Source organism: Lonchura striata, chromosome 13, assembly GCF_050655825.1.
Source record: "Lonchura striata isolate lonStrDom1 chromosome 13, ASM5065582v1, whole genome shotgun sequence".
Lineage (NCBI taxonomy): Eukaryota > Metazoa > Chordata > Aves > Passeriformes > Estrildidae > Lonchura > Lonchura striata.
The window spans coordinates 6,448,973-6,468,225 of record NC_140715.1 but is presented as its reverse complement, the minus strand read 5'-3'; the positions used below and the strand labels follow the sequence as shown (position 1 = coordinate 6,468,225).

The window sequence follows — 19,253 nt, the reverse complement described above, 5'->3', positions numbered from 1 at the left end:
TTCCTGCCAGTGGAGCAGCTAACTGCACTTTGGGGCAGAACACAAGAAAACACAACTTGGAAGGAACGCGGCATTCCGCAAAACAAGCCCCGACCCCAACTCCCCGCAAGGCGCAACCCAAGGGGGCGAGAGCGGAGCTCTGCGGGGAGGACAGGCCGAGGGTGCAGGTCCTACCTTTGCACTGGAAGTGGTGGGAGGGCGTGGTGAGCAGCAGCCTGTCCACCATGGCTTCGGGGCCGCGGCAGCGGGCGATCCCCGGCTCCTTGTAGCCCGCCTTGACCCACTCGGACAGCCAGCGCAGGTGGCAGTCGCAGTGCAGGGGGTTGGTGCCCAGAGCCCTCGAGGTGCAAAACAATTAGCACAGGTTATTCAGCAAAGGTGGCACGTTGCCCTGATTCTTAAGATTTTCTAAAGCCTTCTGAGTTTACATTATTGTAGAGAACTTTCTCACGCAGCTTTCTGTAAACAACCTATTGTTTTGCATTCCTCCATGGAGGTGGAGAAATTTGATGTAGTAGTTTGTCCAATGTCATTGGAGAGGTGGCACATTCACCCTCCAATCCACTGTCACCTTTGGAAAAGTATAAATGCTGGGGTCAGAAAATAAACTTCCTCTTTTTCACCTTTGCAATAGCAGCGGATCATGTTGTGCTTTCACGTGTCCTACAGTGACAGTAGCAGACAGCTCTGATCTCACCAAGGCGTGGTTTATTCTACATTTCTACATTGTTTCCCAATGAGGCAAAGAGATGTTGAGTATTCAGGAAGGGTTTTAGATTCATCTCCTGCTCTTCTCCCTTCTTCCCATCATTAGTTAGGGAAGCTGAATAAATACCTAAGAAGAAATCCCTTTTTCAAACAATTGTGCTTGAGCAATGCCACCAGACATATTGCTTTCATCAAATTCATCACATTGATTCCCTGTAATTCTCTGTCCTTCCTGAGCATATTCTAACCCTGAATTGAGTAATTTAGTTTGGATCTGATGACTCACATTAATGACTTCTCACCAGACGAAACACATATGCAGAAGATACCTCCATTTTCCAAACTGCAACCCAGTGTTCTAAGTTTATTTATGACTTTGAAAACACATTTGCTGCTTGACCCGTTATTTGAGTTAGGTCAAATAGTTGTAGAAGATGCATTTATATAGTGAAATTATAATTCTCACAATTTTTCTTTCATTTATGGACATCTATCCAAAAGAAAACCAATCTTTTTATCTTAAATTTAGGTTCTACCTTAACTAATTTCTACTTCTCTTTAAGAAAGTGTCTTTTCAGGCAATCAGTCAATTACAAACAAAGTTCACACTTCAGAAAAGTCAGTTTGAAGACAACTAATTGTTAAAAATGAGAAGAAATGAATGCTGAAAGTCTATTTATTTTGATCAAGTCAATGTAAGACTTCAGCTGTACAACACCTGAATTGACACGAAAGGAAAATAAACTAAATAAAGAATAGCACAAAGAAGAGATACTAAAGAAACAAATGATTCAAATTGATTTTTAGACTTTAACTATTCTGCATATGCTATAAACTATTTTTAAGATGGTACCGTAAACTCAAGCTTCTTTCAAATAAAAACATATCAGGCAGGATATTAAGATAGAAACCTCAGTAAATTTGTTGATACATTTCTATTGGAGTGACTAATGAACCCACTGTGCCCTAGACAGATTCATAATGAGAGTTCATGGGTTCAAACCCTGTCTGGGGCTCATTCATCAAAATTAAATGTGTACTGCAGCTCAGCATTAAAAAATACCCATCCACTCCTCCTGCAAATCCATTGCTTACAATGGAAAAAAAACTACTGGGTTGACTTTCTGACCCTGGAACTGTGATCAACTGGCTCACTTGTCCAAGGTCAAACAAAATGCAGCAGTGAAAGCTGAGAAATTTTTAGTGTTGAGAAACTGCCATATATAAAATGTGAGTGGGAGGACAACGGAAAGCTTGTTACCATGTTAATTAATGTTTTTATAAACTATGTTAGAAATAAAGCTGTTCTATAGTCACTAAAAACGATTACTAATAATATTGTTGACAACTTTAGAAATATATCCTTCTACACTTCTGCTTGTAGTTTGTGCTTTGTTTGGGGTTTTTTGCTTCTTATTTTTTTGGTTTGGTTTGGCTTGGGGTTTTTTTTTGATTTAAAAAAAAAAATTATTTCTAGGAACTGGAGACAATTCTCATATTTTCATTCATGAGTTCTAACATACTTCCTCAATTTCTTTGCCTATTATAGCAAAATATTTCCAGAAGGTAAAAATATCTTCTGCTGTAAGGAAATACCACCAGAAGCATTTTCAAAATGCTGCACAGATATTTCTGTTCAGACACTTATTTTGTTTAGGGGCAACTCTGAATAAAGTCAATTAAAATAACTCTATCCATGACAACGTTGAAAAAAAAAGGAGGGAACAATTTATTTTTACAGGCGATTGATAAAAAATTGAGTAAAGAGAAGATAATTCAGCAGGATTAGATATCTGAGCTGTTTATGGGAGATATGTTGGAAATACCTGCTGTACTCAACATCATCTGTTCCTGAGGGTTTGTGGAATCCCTGCAGAGCCACAGGGTCAGTCTGTGTGTGGGCAGTGCTTGGACACTGAATCAGTGAATGGTGAGGACAGCAGCTGCAGGAACTGACCTAACTGGTCCCAGTTCCATCCCAGCAGATTTTGGGCTTTTTTAAAAGTAATATTATACCCAATTCTAGTGCTGTAGCATTCTTATCATTGCCCTGGATTAAAAATATCAGTAGAGTCATGGCTCAAAGAAAAATTATGTGATTCAACTAAATAAAGTAATAAATATTTAAAAAAAAGCATTGTACAGCACATACAAACCTACCTCCAAATTCAGTGAGCTAAAGCTGCATAGTTATGATATTTCCATTACAGTGAGATGATGTTCATGACATAAAGGAAATTTGGTGAAAATGTTCCTGTAGGCTTTAAATAGCTATGGAAAAAGTGATTGGACCATCTAGATTTTACTTTTGTTCTTCCAATTAGAGACCAACTCAAAACTATTGCAAAAGACTGATTAAAATCCATTGTTTTATTTATGCTACACAAATATCTCTACAATTCTAAAAGGCAGTTTGATGTCCCCCTTGTCCTGCCACAGGAGGCTTGGGCTAACCATCCTTTCCAACCCTGGTACTCAGCTCTCCTCAGCCACAACACCAATCCCACCCTCAGCCACACCTTGCACAGTCAGGACAAATTTTTGTTCTTCCATGCCTTAAGAGTTTGATGGGTACCAAGTCCTTGTATTATTTTCAAACTGACTCCAAGTTCATGCTTTTTCCTTCAAGATCAGGAGGGGCTCAAATTGCATTTATTTTCAATTATGTATTACTAGGTTTTGAGTAAGCACAGCTTTTTCGGGCATGTGAAGAAAAAAATTCATTGTGGTTGCTAAAAGTTTCAGGATCCCCTTTAAGAAACTGGAGAGCACAATTGCACTGTAAAATTCAACTGCTCAACTGTGCAAATTACACCCCAGACAGGTCTTATTTATTTTATGGATCCTATTTATTACTGTTCATTTGGGCTTTGTGTATTTTACATTTCTGGCAGCACATACATCTAAACAGAAAGACTGCAGAGATTGTATTGGGCCAAAGGGGATTTTATCACTCCCTAAGGTGAACAGTTTACCCAGGAAAATTGGATCTCCACTTCATTTAATGTAAACCCTGAGGGAAATTCAAACAAATGGAACATGCTATGTTTATTCCTGGAGTTCTGAAAATCCCCCCAGCAGCCAGATTCCCAGTATGGAAAGTGTCACTGCACTTCCAAAAGCAGGCACAGGGCTTCAGCTCAGTCAGAATTTCAATTCCAAACACACAAAAAGACTTGGAAAACTGGGAAAAGGAAAAACAGATGTGCAAAACCAATGATACCAAGGTGTAAGCTGGAAAGAGAGATTAATTCTCTGCTAAAGTTAACCAAGTTGCTCTCATGATTTCTGTCCCTACCAATCTATTTTTCTTTTTTACTGTCCATAGAGGAACAGAGACAGAAAGTTGCCAGGGATGTATCTGCTCTCCAGAAAATACTTCAATACAATCTGAATCTGGTGTTCAGGGTAGTGTTCTGGAGAGCATGTTAACAGTTAAAAAGAGACAATAAATAGATATAAACCTATGTTAAACACACACATATCTGCTTGTGTGTACATCAGCATCATGGCAGAAAACATCTGTATCAGCCTGTGAAACCACTCACTTCACAGAGGCACCAACACATGCTCAGCCCTCTGATTATCTGAGGACAGTAATCAAGAAACCTGCTGCACCAAATTGCTTTTCCTACATCAATTATCTATTAGTGTGAAGTATCACACACTATCTCAGTGAAAAAGCATTTTCTGGTCACTAAAGTTTAGTTTGGAGCCATTGCAACTCTTTGTCTGTTCTTTCATCAACTGAACTGCATTTGAAAGTCTCCTGGCCCTCTACCAGTGTAATAGTAATTTCCTCAAAAAGCTGAAATGCCTAATAATTTTTGAAAACTATGGAATGAACCATTAATGCTGTGAAATGACCAATTTCCATGTGATTAAATATATATGTCTGTAGTAGTGATTCATCAACAAGTTCATATACTGACAACATTCCAGCATGCAAAACATATGACACTTATTAAGCAAAGAATTCACATTTGCTTAATATTTACTCTTTGTGGGAGGTTTCCTGCCTCACTCTTAAACCATAATATGCTCTGCATTTCACATTGACAATGCTGAAAGAAAACCTTAAACACAAAGTCCACAGCAGAGAAAACTGTCACACTTGCTCATTTGGTTTTCCTTAAGAAAATATTTTTATAACTAATAACAACAGGTCCTAGAAATTTTTATTTCCTTTGAACAGATGCACTATGAATATCCAGGGCACATTATGAAAAGTGAGCAGGAAAAACACAAAAGCTATACAATCCTACCAATATGTGCTGTTTTACAAATCTGAAACCATCAATCCAAGAGATGAAGCCAGGCAGAAGTACTTACAGATGGGACAGGGACACCAGGTCATTGAAGGAACCCTCGGGAACACTGGAAATATCATTTCCATGGAGTGTCCTAGAAGGGGGAGAAGCAGGAAGGTATCAAACCACAGTATTTTGTCTGCCCCCTGCAACTGAAGGAATGGATGCTTAAAAAGGGTATTTAATTTTGATTCTTTGAGAGTTTCTGTGAGTTTCACAACTCATGAAACTTCCATGCTTTATCACTTCTGCTTCTAGGTGTTGGCATATAAAACAATGATGCAATCAGAACTGTTGGTGAGTGCTGCTGTAAATTAAAAAGGTGACATACCATTTATGCCATTAAAAGTGTATTGATGACAAGTGGACCCTCACATCCAGACCCGTGTTCTCTTACAGAATCCCATTAGCCAGAAGCACAGCAAAAACAGGGCAGGGGAAATAAGAATTGTGAAAGTTAAATTAAATATTGACTTCAGAGAGATCCTAGGAGAGAGAGCAACGGTCCCTAAGGGTAAATACAGCCACTTTCCCATTCTTACAGTAAAAAAATCCTCTCTGTGCTACCAAGGAAAGCACCTGAAATCAGTTGTTTTAGGGCATTATTCACCCTGTGCAAAGAAATTATCATTTTTAGCAGCATTTTCAGGACCCCTGAAAGGAGTGAAAGCGTTCTCCATGTTTCCAGGACAATTTAAGCACCCACTTTATCTCTTTTCTGAGAAATACATTTGTGTGTGGGTTACATAGGGAAGCATAAATGGGAATTCCTGTCAGTGCTCCAGACATGGCAGAGGAGGGTGGAAAACAGAATGCTGCTGTGTGGTTTGGAGCAGCTCTTGCCCTTGAGTCATTTATTTTCTAACTTACCTGGTGATTTGCTGACACAGCAATCACAGTTTTTATTTCTGTGAGTGTACCTATTGTTGGAACATTGGGTTTAAAACAATCCAAATCTCAACCCACGGAAACAGACAACTGCCCCAAGTGAAAAAAAAAAAAAACCAAACATTTGTTTTTTGCAACCTTTCTTCCCTAACACCACTTTCAGCTGCACCAGGATGTACATGATGCCCTTCCAACATCCTGATTCTGAAATTTTCCTTTAAGCCCTCCTTGGTTTTGACTATTAATAATAACCTGGCATATATAAGGGTGCATCTCCAAGAAATTAATCTGCACAGGAACAGGAAGGATACGAGCTCCCACACAGTAACTCCAGATAAAACACACTCACTGATTCTGTACAGTATGACCAAATGAGTGAGACAAACCCACAGCTATTAAACAGGGAGTATTTTGTTGGTGTGAGGAGACCTAGTCAACCACTTATCATCAAAATGGTCAATGAAATGAGCACATTTAAATAAGCAGCTGCTCATAATGAGCTTATTGCTGATCTTTTAAACTGCAAGACAATTCTCTGTACACAGACATATTAATCTTCAGGTTGTATCAGTCCCATTTATCCTGTGAAGGAGTACGTTTTCTCTTCTAGGTGTGTTGGAAACATCCAAGAGGAGCTGAAGAATGACATAGCCATTTATCTGTAAGAAGTTAAACCCATCAAATAAAAACCTTAAAAGGACTTGCTTTATTACATGTCCCAAACACTGAGGTGCTTCATAGATGCAAGTGTCTGAATTTTAATAAAAAAATCATATCAGCAACATCATCACTCCTGCAACTGAAATGAAATTACAAATGCTAAACCCCCCTTAAACTCACAATAATAAATACTGGCAAGAGAATTCAACAGTGCAACAGAATCCTTCCTCTTGGATCAACATCAGGAACACATTTTTATACTAAAACTCCTTACAAGCAAATGGTCAAATAAAATCTTTCACATTAGGACAGTTAAAGCACACACACTGATGTGTGTATTCTCCCTCAAAAGCACAACTTTAGGGATCCTCTTATCTAAACTCCAGTAAACAGCAGGGGTATGGATTTAAGGTGATGTGGATCTCCTCTGGAGGACAGAGTAACAGAACACTTGAGAATTCTTGAAATCAAAACTTCCCTCTACAGGGAATCTCACTAACTTATTCCTTTGTCTTCAGGGAAGGAAATTAATTCTACATATCCTTTTGGGCTGGGGTTTCCTGGTTGTTTTTCTTTTATGGACCCTTCCCACGTCCTGCCTGCCAGCCCATTGTCCTGCAGACACAAGGGGGATGTGTTTTTGTGGAGACAGAAACGTGAGCTCTGAGAGCCACATCCCACCAGGGGCAAACACCTACAGCAAGCCCAGGGGTGCCAAACCCTGCAGGAGCCAGCACAGCTCAGATGTCAGGGAAAGCCACAGTGCCACTGCTCCAAGCTCACAACAGCAGAGCTTTTGCAAATTGACTGCAGAAATAGAAGGAATCATTCTCTGATACACAAAAATGAAACCAACCAACCAAACAAACACAAAAAAAGCCCCCAAAAACTAAAACAAAGCAACAACAAAACAAAACAAAAAACCAGATGCTTCTGTTAGGTCAAATCAGTGCAGCATCCAACAGTGAAAGTGCATTACAAAAACTTTGTGCCCCAAGATTACTGGTGACAGATTTATCATCATGCATATTAATGTTTGTCAGAGCTTTGAGCTGCAGGAAATATCCATCAGTTTTCAGTAAAACTGGAATATCTCTTAATAGAATATTCAGTAGGTTATTTTATCCCTTTCCCCCTAACTATAACATGGACAATTATTTTGTGACCTTAGAAAGTATTTTGATTTTTGGACTTTGCCTCTTAACTAAGTCACATATAAAAATATGTGATTACACAATGATCTTTAAAATAATCTGTTCAGGTCATTCAGAGAGTTCTAATACTTATAATTTGTCTCAATCTCAGCTTCCTTAATCTGTTTATATTTAGTGTCTAAGAAGACAAGCTTTGGACAAATTAACTGAAAAACAAATCCACAACTTTTCACTGTAATAGCTTTGGCTCACAAACCTACTTCTGCTTATTAAAAAAATTCTCCAGACTTTACATCTTGTGCTCCCCAGCACCCTTTGGCTGCAGTTATGGATAAACCATGTGAAGGCTGAGATTAAAGACCTGATTGTGTAAATACTGATAGATATTAAGGCTTAAAGATAAACATGTTGACTCTGCAGTTTTCTCACTTGGGCTTGTGCTGAAAAATCTAAGAAAGGGAGTTCAGAATCTGTCAAAGACCAAGTGCATCATTCTGCTATGATTATTCTGATTTTCAAAGCACTTATTTCCTGTGCTTACTATAGAGGCAAAAAAAAATACAGAAAACAAAGGAATTTGGAAGATCTTCATGAGAAGGGTCTGCTACCTTCAAAGGCATGCACAGCTAAAAGTAATGACACCCCTATATTGTTTTTATTTTTAAAAAAGTGAAAATTGTTTTGCTGATGTTTTCTCTTTTAAGTTCCCCTGAGAGCATGGATAATAAAAAACTGACAGTAACAGATTTCCTATTGTATCTTGGAAACCATTTTCTCTTTGGAGAATTGATTTTTAGTAGCAACAGTGATGACACGTGGCAAAAGTTGTAGCTGATACCAGAGTTTTGTGGGCCATAATAAATCAAATCAATCTGGAGGCTTCCAAATGCAGGGAGCAGAGGAAGAGATTCCCATTCCACTGCTCTGTGCAAGGCAGTGGGGGGTTTCTCCCTTGAAGGAGGATGATACTTTTTGATTCGCATTTTAAAAAGCTAAAAAACAACAGTTGTTATTTAAATACTGCCCTCTGTTTCTGCCCATATGTAGCCTGCAGGAACAGAAGTGAAAAGACAAATTGTGGCTATTGGAAAGAGGGAGGCATGGTTTATCTACATAGTAACTCAGGGTAGAGAGCCCCACACCAGCTTTAATCAAGCTAGCTTGCATATCAGAAGCAGGCCAGAAGACAGCTCCATATGGAATAATTTATTTGGCCACGAAACAGAATATATTAATCTGTGGCTGAATTTCAGGATTCATGTAACAGCTCAAATGTGACCATCCTAGTGTGCTAGAAATCAGGATCCCAAGCCAAACTTAAAACAACAAATCCAAATCACGCATCTTTCTTGTTTTTACTAATGAAAAGTGGGAATCCAATGCTGTCTTGTAATTTGGGAGGCTGAAACTGAGATATCAGTTTTACCACTGAAACCACAGTTAAAGGTCTCAGCCAAGCAGCTCTGCCTTATTGCTTCCACAGTCCCAGTACTGCATATGTTGACAGTTTGATTCCACATTTATAGAACCAATACACAACAACCACTGCTCTTTAAATTAACACAAACTTCTGCATCTGAATGTCACCTTATTTTCTTTTTTAATGGAAAATATCAATGTGAAGTTTCAAAGCACTCAGGACAATCATCAGCTCCTCTGTCCTGAGTTGTGAGTGTTCAGAGGTCTCCTTTGGCACGCTGAACAAACTCACCACAAACAAGCTATTTAATTTATCCCCTTTAGCCACTGTGCAAGTCATGGTGACCCACTCGTGTTTCTGGGCCATGGCAAGGTGCCTTCTCCACCTTCCTGACACGTGGGGCCAAGTGTCCAGAAATGCATCCCAGGTTTGTTTGTGATAGTGGCAGGCAGTGGATATAAGGCAGAAGCAGGAGCCAGTCCTGCAGATGCCTGAGGAAAGCTGGGAGGAGGCTCTTGCTGTGGGGAGCACACCCACAGCCCACACTGAGACAATGTAAGGATGACTTTCACAAGGAATTGTAAACAAATGGTTTAATCCAGAAAGCTGCTGAAAGCAGCTACACTGGAAAGAAAGGAGGAGTGCAGAAAAGGACCTCCCAAGAAATAAACCACACATGGATATCTCTGAGTAGGCCCTCAGTCAATGAGGTGTAATTTTATTCACAACTTAAGGACATTAGAGACAGGCATCTCAGCATTGCTGGTGCCCAGCCACTGGCCTGAATTATTCACTGATTTAGTGTGGGGGCTTCTAACTTCCCTTCAGATTTTTTGCATTCTAGCTTGCCTGCATAAATCTGAATCAATAGAAAATATTCTGAAAATACACAGGCTTTCCACTTTTGGTGAAGAATCCAATGGAAACTCACACTCTGTGACCAAGTGTATACAGACTAAGAGAAAAGTCTTTTCCTGTGGAGCGCCCAAACATTTTTCAGGCAGCAGAAACAGATTCCATGAAGTCTCCAGAAGACTTCATGGACTCTCATGATAATTTCATGATAATTCATGCACCAGAGCTTTCAGAGAGAAGCCACTCCTCCTGCAAACACGTAATCGTGTTTTTAGCTCTCACCTGCTCTGGCCTCTACGGGACAAACTGCACCAGAGCACAAATGCATTGACACAAACTATGTGAAGATTCATGTCCACCTGCCCATTGCACCCTCCCAGCCCCAGCTGCAGCCTGGCAAAGCTGCAGCTCAGCCCTGCAGGAGTTGCACTTACAGCACTCGCAGAGAGCGGAGCCCGGTGAAGGCGTGGACCGGGATGCACCGGAGCCGGTTGTAACTCAGGATGCTGCAGGGGGGAGAGCAGAGTCACAGCTCTGGCTTATTTGGTTATTTCACAGCTAATTCAACCACAGATAAGCATGGAAAGCCACATGCTTAAGCAACAAGAGATACACTAACTGCTCAACAGTCTAGATGGTGCTGGAAAAGCAATTAAAGCTGTTATCAAAACTTGAGGCTACTTACAGCGTGGATAGTTGAGTCATGTTGCTGAAGGTGTGATTGGCCAGTACACTGATGCTGTTGTTACTCAAATCACTGAAGAAACACACAGAGAAAATGTCATTTACATGTATGAATTAAGAAAAATGCCTTTTTGAAAAGATTACATAATATCTGCACAGCAAAATGCTTGGAAGCAATTGAAAAGTCACGTTATCAACTGTATTTTCTGACCAACTTTGAATGAGCTCTAAAGGAAAAGCATTTCAGACTCCCCAAAAAAGCCTCAGACTGAGAAACATTAAGGCATATTTCCAGCATACAGCATTCAATGAAAAGAACAAACAAATAAATGATACAAGCACTGCTGAATATTTACTGTTCCAACTTGCTTTGCAATGTATTCCAGGCACCCCATTTCCACATGCTTATCGTATTGACAGTTACTAGAACAAAATTTCATTTTTCACTTAAAAAAGCAGTTTAGACTCAACCAGAACATTTTGTTTTGCTATTGATCTCCCTTGAAAAGCAAAATTAGAGATGTTTCTAAATAAACAACACTTAAAAAAAAGGATTCCAGTTTTTCATCCACTTTGTTTTTGTCTGAGGTTGCACAGCCCATTGGACTGGAGAATCTGCACAGCTGATTCCAACAGCATTTAAAAATTCCTGATAAATAGTTCAGGCAGGAAATTTCACTCCTGTGTATTTCAGGGAGCAATTTACAGAACAAAGTCTAGCATGACTGTTCATGGAAGAAACAGCTATGCAAATTGTCATTGCCTTAGCATTATAAATACTGCCTCATCTAGCACAAATTAATGTGTCTCCTCTGCTAATGACCTTTACAGATAAATCTGCCGAGTGAAACTGCAGCAGCCTGCGTGAGAGTTTTGTCCTCTCGGGTTCCTGCAGAGCAAGGGGCTTCTCAGGCACCTCACTCTTTATGAACATTTATTGGCAGCAGCGTCCACTGTGAAATTCTTTCCAAATTCAAATTACAGAAGGTTTTGGGGTTTGGTGTTGTTTTTTTCCCCCCCCACTCCAAATACCAATTATTTATGTTCCACCAACAGCATAGTGCAGAAAGAGTCAGGCAATTTCCCTGACATTGAAACCACGTGTTTCTTACATCAGTGTCAGGTGTCTGAAGGCAGAGAGCCCCTTCGGCACAGCAGGCAGATGGTTTCCTTCCAAATATCTGAAAAAAGTCAGATTTGACAATTACACAAACACATTAATGAGAACTCACGTCACTCAATCTGCACCATGAATGAGGACAATATAAAGTCAGTCACTAATGAAATTATCTTTGATTCATTGCTTTGAAACTCTAACAGCTTTTACTTTATAAATGAGTTACCCCACATGCAAAGCACGACAGCAGCTTATTGATTTACTTTATTTGTTTTAAAACTTGGAAGTGCATAAAGGATCTCTGGCCTGCAGCAAACAAAAATGACCATTTGGTTCTTCTGTGACAGCAGCTGAAGAAAGGGAGAAAAATTGCATGGCCTGTGCCCTGAACTTGGAGTTACCTTTCCCAAGCCTCTCCACCAGTGTGACTGCTCCCTGACCCTTTGTCCTGGCCATGGGAGCTCCTTGTGCAGCCAGGATGGGAAGGGGAGCTGCACTCCCAGATCTCTGTGCTGCACAAGGTCCCACTAATTCCAGCATCAACACAACCATCCACAAGTTTGATGGCGCATCCACCACAGCAATACACCCTCCTCACCTCTCCTTTTCACAGCACGCTGGCACACGGGGAAAATTTGGTATAAATTAAAGACCAAAGACCAAGTTCTCTTGGAACAGAGGTTCCTCCTACATACACTGAATATATTTAGCAACATGTCATGTGTTTCCATTGTGGAAGTTGTTTGAGACACCACTGAACCTATTGGGTAGGGCCTTTGGGGATAATCCTAAATCCTCATACAGACAAATAGAGCCTCTATTTTGCAGTTTTTCTCCACTTAAACATGATCATAAGTTACTCAGCAAAACCCCCTGAAAAAACACAGTTCTTTTAAAAAGCTTGCCTAGAATAGAGTGTGGGTAGCCCTGTCTGCACAGCTGACTGTGGCAGCAATGGATGTGGGCAGTCCCCTGTTTATTACAATAAAATTGAGACATAACTGAAGGTTTTTTCCTCAACCTTGGCTTTTAGGTACCCCTGGGAGATACCAAAGTAATAAGGCTCCAATGGAAAGTGACTACTGTGGTACCATGGCACTGTTAAGATGTTTCTCTAGACATCTTCCAGAAGCAACATCTGCCTGGGAAACCAATCCATCCTTCTCAGAGATGGAGAGGAGGAATGCATTCCTCCCTCCATAGGTGGGATGAAAGAGAAAATGATATTTCTCTTCCTTACATCCTTACATGATGCTGCAGGGATATTTCCTGAGGTGGACATGGGGCAATGCAATTGATATGGAATGTTTTGAAACATAATCAAGTGTAGCCAGGAAATGCAGCCCACAGACACCAGAGCACTTAATGTGCTGCCTCTGCTGCTGAAAACAGAATCTGATAATCATGTTAAGAATTTTTATTCCACACATACAATTTCCTTGTCTTTGGCAACAGGCCTCCTTATTCTGCACTCACTATAGCAAAGAGCAATAATAATAGATTATCCTTGTGCTCTATGTTCCCTTTCTACATTAACTGTAACAGCACAGAGATACTCGTGTAAACTAAATCCAAGAAAATTTTCCCACCAACCTTATTTTTACATAATTCAAAAAATAAAATCTAAAAAAACCAACAGAATTTCTTACCTAATGTATTTAATAGCTGGCATTATTTTCCCCCTCTTTTGTTTCAGCTTAATGACCTCTCAATATTTTCTGCTGCTTCAAATCTCTTTTGTGCTGAACTCCAGCTGAACTGCTCCAGCCAGCCCCACAGTTATCCCTTGTCTGTGCACAGGATCCCATCCTGGCAGAGTTACCCTGCAGCATGCACTGGAGCTCACCTCACTCCTCACCAGGGTGAGCTGGCCAACGTGGGAATACCAGCTCCTGACCTTATAACCAAAGGAAATTACTTTCTCAATGAAAAAACCCTCCTGAACTGATTAATCTCTCCCTGCCAAGGATCATGAGCACTGAGAGAGTTGCACAGCAGGGCCAGAGGACAGGCTGGTTGTGCCACACTTACACCTTCCATGGATATCCACATTCAGCAAGTGGAAAGCCACTCGCTTAATTTTGGCTAAATCCCTTAAATTATTGTGCAAATGCAGTTCCTTGGTAACTTCCCGCTATAAATTGGAGTTTCTCATTATTTAGACATGCATGTTACATTTCTAACAGGGCAAAGCATGTCTCCTTCCCCCAGTCATGGTCTGTTGTGACTGGAGAAATATGCTCGGAGTCTGTGCCTTCCCCTTCATCCCAGAAAATCACAAATCTCAAACCCATGCAAGAGGGCAGGTTGAGGTTCTAGTCTTTATTCCAAATGTAAAATTCGAAGGATTTCTAAAGGAAATCAAAAGCAGGTCATGTATTATGTATTTGGATGTTATATATGATTTTCCTTTAGGAAAGGAGACTCCTGCAATATGTTGAATTCTTCAGGAACATATTTTCAGGATATTCTCTTGTTGATCTCAATATGAAACAGCCTGCAATTTAAACAAACTGATGGTAGTGAGCCAAAGTTTTCCCCTCCTCTTCTGTTTGCTGGGGCAATCAAAAGTCAAGGGTGCACATTTTAATTCAGTGCTTCATGACTCAGACTAACCCAGACATGCAGACCCCTGGAGTTAAACTCCTACAGAAGATCTGCTTTGAATAGCTCTGGATTTGCTCTGTAGCAATTTGATGGTTATATAAATGTGCTAGCAGAAAACTGCAGTACTCATACCAGTGGTACAGTTTCTGAATAAACACAATTTAACTCTGAAAAAGTACTGATAATGCTCTTTTCATGCATTCATAAGAATAATTCACCACTGCTAAACCCCTCACCCCATTATCCAAAGTGTGGCAGCATTTTCTAAGCTGAAGGCATTCATTCTGAAAGCACATTTAAGTGCAGGGAATTTGAAATACCCAAGGCTTTTAGGGCATAAGATCTTGCCAATTATCAGGAGGATCTGGGGTGCAGTATTTGAGGCAAACAACTGCAGGAGGGGAGGTGCCTTTGGCAGAGCTGGGGGTGCAGGGGCACCTCCTCTCCACCTTGCTAGGCTCAGCAGGATGGATGGGGGCTGCATGGGGGCTGGAAGCTGGACATAGTGAATAAAAGAATTATTCCTGAGGGCAAATGGGCAGAGACACAAAACTTTGTGCATTTATGAATACATCTATATAAATAAAAAAACCAGAGATGAAGCTCCAGATGCTTTGCCAAAAAAACCCCTCAGAATAGCCATAAAAGAGTCAATGTGGAAGGAAGATTAAATTTTTAATTCTTTCCAGTCTTCAGCCAAAGGAATATGATGTCCATGGTGTCTGGTATGCAAAGAAATTCTGTTATGAATGAAGAAAAATACATGTCTAATTTTAATTCTGGGAATCAAGTTATTAATATACAGAGTCAAGACTGAGTGTCAGTTGCCTAAAAATAGACACTGACTGCTATCCAAAACAACTTAATTTGCTTCCTAAGGTCTCTAGGCTCTTGTTTAAATATCAGATTGGAGGTTTTTGGTGTTTACCCTGTGAATGCTGCTGAGAATCCCCAAGTCTCAATAAGGACTTGTAACCAACAAGCAATTAGCAGAGCAAAAATTGAAAAAAAAACCAAACCAGAAAATCCCAAAATATGTGTTCAGCTCTCAAAAGAAGCCACGACCTTCCTACCTGGCAAGGTTTCTTCTGGAACGTGGCCGGGGGGGCTGGCACTGTGGGACAGAGCCTGCAGCAGCCCCAGGGCTCACCCAGCCTCTTCCACACACACCATCACTGCACATACAAAATTTAAAACTATGCATAAAAGATGACAGCTGCTCTTTTTCCAGCTTTTGTCTATTTTTGTACTGAAACCACTTGGATTGGAGGTGATATAGCCAGCCCAAGGTGCCAGTGTAACAACTTGAATCACTTGGAATCCTTTTTGAACTGAGATGTCTACTCAGGCCATAAAACAAGCTCGTAGCTGAGAGGGGAAACTGGAGAGAGAAACCAGTTTTCAGACAGTAATTGAAAAGACACAAAAATTTTCCTCTAAATATCCCACAAAGAATGTTACATTACAAAAACCAAAATATTTAGCAATTTTATGTAGCTCTAAAATTAAGTTACACTCCAAAACTTTAATGTCCATACCCAGTATCATAAAATGTTGCGTCAAATTTCATTTCCTAAAGATGGTGGTCCAGAAAAGAACCGGACTGTGAAAGAAGAAACATCCACAAAACATGAATTTTAAGAGCTTCAATTACAGCTTCTTGAGAGGAAACAAAAATCAAGTGTGGATCTAAGCTTTGGCAGATTTGGACTCTGGGTTTTGCTGTATTTGTAGATCAGAGCAGAGCCTCCATGTCTGACACACAGAAACCTGGCTGTGTTTGAGAAAGTTAAACTTTAGTCTCTGCTAGTGCTAATGTCACCCTTCTGATATGTACTCAAACTTTACCAGACACTGAACATGCTGTTTGATTCTATTGATATTATTTACTTTTTCTAAACTATTAGATTTGAAATTAAATCCTCTATTTCATGAGGAAATAGAAGGAAATTGAAGAAAGACTATTCCAGAGGTAGTAAACTGAAATTTTATGTTTTGTTTCTTTACATTTTCATTAGGAAAGAAAAGGTTGTAAGGGGAAAAGTGTCCTGAGGGTTTTGTTTTGATTCTTATTACTTTTTATTTTAGTTACTGTTAATAAATTTCCCTTTATACCCTTTTAAAGTTTTGAGCCTGCTTTGCCTTTCTCCCAATCCTACCTCAGAGCAGAAAATAAGTGCACTAGTGATTAACCAACACTGAACTCACCACACATCTGTAACTAAAATACCCTCTACAGAACTCTCCCTTCTCTCAATGGGAGAATCCTCCTCTCAGAAAATGAGCAGGACCACATGAACCTAATTGCTTCTCTCCTTTATTATCAAAGGAAAATTCCCTGATGCCTGTGCTGGGGGTAAATGTGTAAACCAGTGTGAATTGCCAGACAAACAAGAGCATTTGCATTCTCGAGCAGATGATTTTCATTAAATATCTCACTCCAGAGTTTCCCTTTGATCAGGCAAACTGAAAAATGGTGCTAAACTCTCACAATATTCCACAGCTATCAGAACTGCTTTGGGCATATTTGTAGCACTGATCAGCAGAGCCCAGGTAAAAGCCACTGGTTTCCGTCAAAGGAAATCACAAATGCCTTGGAAACTGGGAAAAAAAGGGTTGGGATTGGTGGTAAATACCTCCAAGTAAATATGACAACTGATGTGTCAAATACAAGAACCTACCAGGCAGAACAAGAAACAGCAATGGGAGAAAGAAGGTTTGTGAGGAGAGAAAGAGAAATGACAAAAGTAATGCAAATATTAGCCTGCATTAATATAAATGGAAGGAAAAATAATCACTAAAAATGATGTATGGGTGCAGGCAGATTTTTCTAACAATCCCACCAGTGCTATCCTATAGCTCAGTGTCATGACAACATTTGGAGTCTAGAGATGACATGATTAGTACATATTTATTCTAAAACACACCACACTCATTATGTTACAGCTTGTGCACACCGTCCACATAATTGCCTCCAATATTTTTCCCCAGTGCAAAATGTTATTTGCTGTAGGTCCATAAAAGCAGCTGGATGCTGTCAGATAAGACTTTATTAGAAATAGACTATACTTTTGTGAATAAAAGGAAAAACCTAGTGTTCACACACTGAGGTAATATATAAAAGGAGAAAGAGCATGGGAAACTTAGTTCAAAGATTTAGGGAAAAAAACAGAATTAAAGGAAAGTCTAAAACACTAAGCATCAGCAAGGCTGAGTTCCAAACTAGCTCATTGCATGAACGTTTTACTTCTGAACATCTGGAGCAGAAAACTGAATATGTTAAAAAAACCCAAGGTTTCTCTTCAGGGCAAGCAAACAGTTGGAAAAAATGTAGACAGTATGTAAATATACAGTGGAGGAATATACAGTGGAGGAATTTGCAAGAAACAACATAATATTTTCCTATTCTCAAGGAGCTGGAAGAAAGCTTGCCCATGATGACGGGGTTTTCTGCAGGAAAAGCTGGGGAACAGAAATTTCTTGCATCATCATTCCTCTAAAAAGCACTGACTTATCTTTTCAACTCTCTTCTAGATGGAAGCCTTCCCTGCCAAGGTAATCCCTGCTCCCAAGGGTGATACAAACCAAACACAGGGATGTCTCCTATCATTGCAAGCCCTAAATATGAAGGAGATAATGGTTTTCACATGTCTTGTCTAAATATACACTGAAACAGAAACGCAGAATGAACACTGAAAGGAGTGAGCCTGTGTCTCCTGTCCACCCTGCAATAAAACTTTGCTGGGGATCTTTGCTGAGTATACAGTGAAATTTGACCCAGAAAGGGCAATATTTCCCCTATGTGCCTGTGCAAGAGATATGCTTATTTTTGCACAGTGCTATTTAATACCTGTTACAAGGAAAGGATTCCCCTTTTAAGACTATTTTAAGACCTCGAAGAGAATTTAAATAAATTTACGAGAAGGCTACATTCAGCCACAGGAGAGTGGTTTAAGCAGATATCTGACAGCTCTTTTTCCTAAACCAAGGTGCACAAAAGCTCTGCAGTTTAATAAAAAGTACTGCAGCCAGTGTGCCTGGCAGATGAATACGTCAGCAATGGAAGGTTATAAATGTCAGAGTGGTGCATTCATAAAATTGCACTGAAATGCTCCTGTGCATCCTGTCCCTGCTCAGGCCTCTTGCAGGGAGCTGTGGGACACAGGACAGGAGGCTCTGCACATCCTTGGCACCTCCTTGGCACCGAGACTCTGGGCTTGGGCAACTGAGCAAGGCACGTCTCTCTCACCCTGTGCCCAGGAAGGTTTTTGGGTTCCCTCTGCCAGGTTCCAGCTGTCCTCAGGATGAGGCAAGAGGCTGGGTTCCACTGGAGATGCTGCTTGTCACAGCAACAATGACAATTTTCAAACACAGAGCAATAAAAATGTTCACACTGGTAACTTGTAACCTGCACGATACAGCAGGTTATGGGCAATGTCTCTATCTCAATCTGGAAGCAGACGGAAGGCAAACAAGATTGATTATTTTTTATTTACTTACTTCATTCTTGTCACAGTTTCCACAAACACATGAAATTTCATGCTTCAGTACCTGCAACCCATCTTTTGGTGTAGATACAAATAAGGAGCTCAGTTTATGTTGGTTGAGAGGAGAATGAGATCGGGATTGAATTTTGAGACAGCTGGGACAGATTCAAAGGTTATATTTGCAGAATATGAAATATTCAGAGCCAGGCAGTCCATGGCTGTCCGTGTTCTGCTGACACATTTCTGGATGGAAAGCAGAAAGCTGAACTAGAGCTTTGCACAGCCAAGAGGCTCCTACTGAAGAAGGCAGTCACATAAACTCCTATGAACTCAAACTGCTCACTTCCAGGCTATTGCCTCATT

The 19,253-nt window shown here is 40.1% G+C and overlaps 1 protein-coding gene across 2 annotated transcripts in view; it reads right to left on the bottom strand.

Annotated features, from left to right (window-relative positions):
- The window catches only part of SLIT3 (slit guidance ligand 3), a 482,119-nt gene that overhangs the window by 77,408 nt on the left and 385,458 nt on the right, over window positions 1-19,253 (bottom strand). For both annotated transcript variants that reach the window (XM_031506039.3, XM_085591180.1), the window contains 5 exons: window positions 11,792-11,860; window positions 10,681-10,752; window positions 10,430-10,501; window positions 5,041-5,112; window positions 175-338 (listed from right to left, as the gene is read on the bottom strand). In XM_031506039.3, the coding sequence (XP_031361899.3) occupies window positions 175-338; window positions 5,041-5,112; window positions 10,430-10,501; window positions 10,681-10,752; window positions 11,792-11,860 (449 nt within the window). The remainder of the gene's footprint in view (window positions 1-174; window positions 339-5,040; window positions 5,113-10,429; window positions 10,502-10,680; window positions 10,753-11,791; window positions 11,861-19,253) is intronic.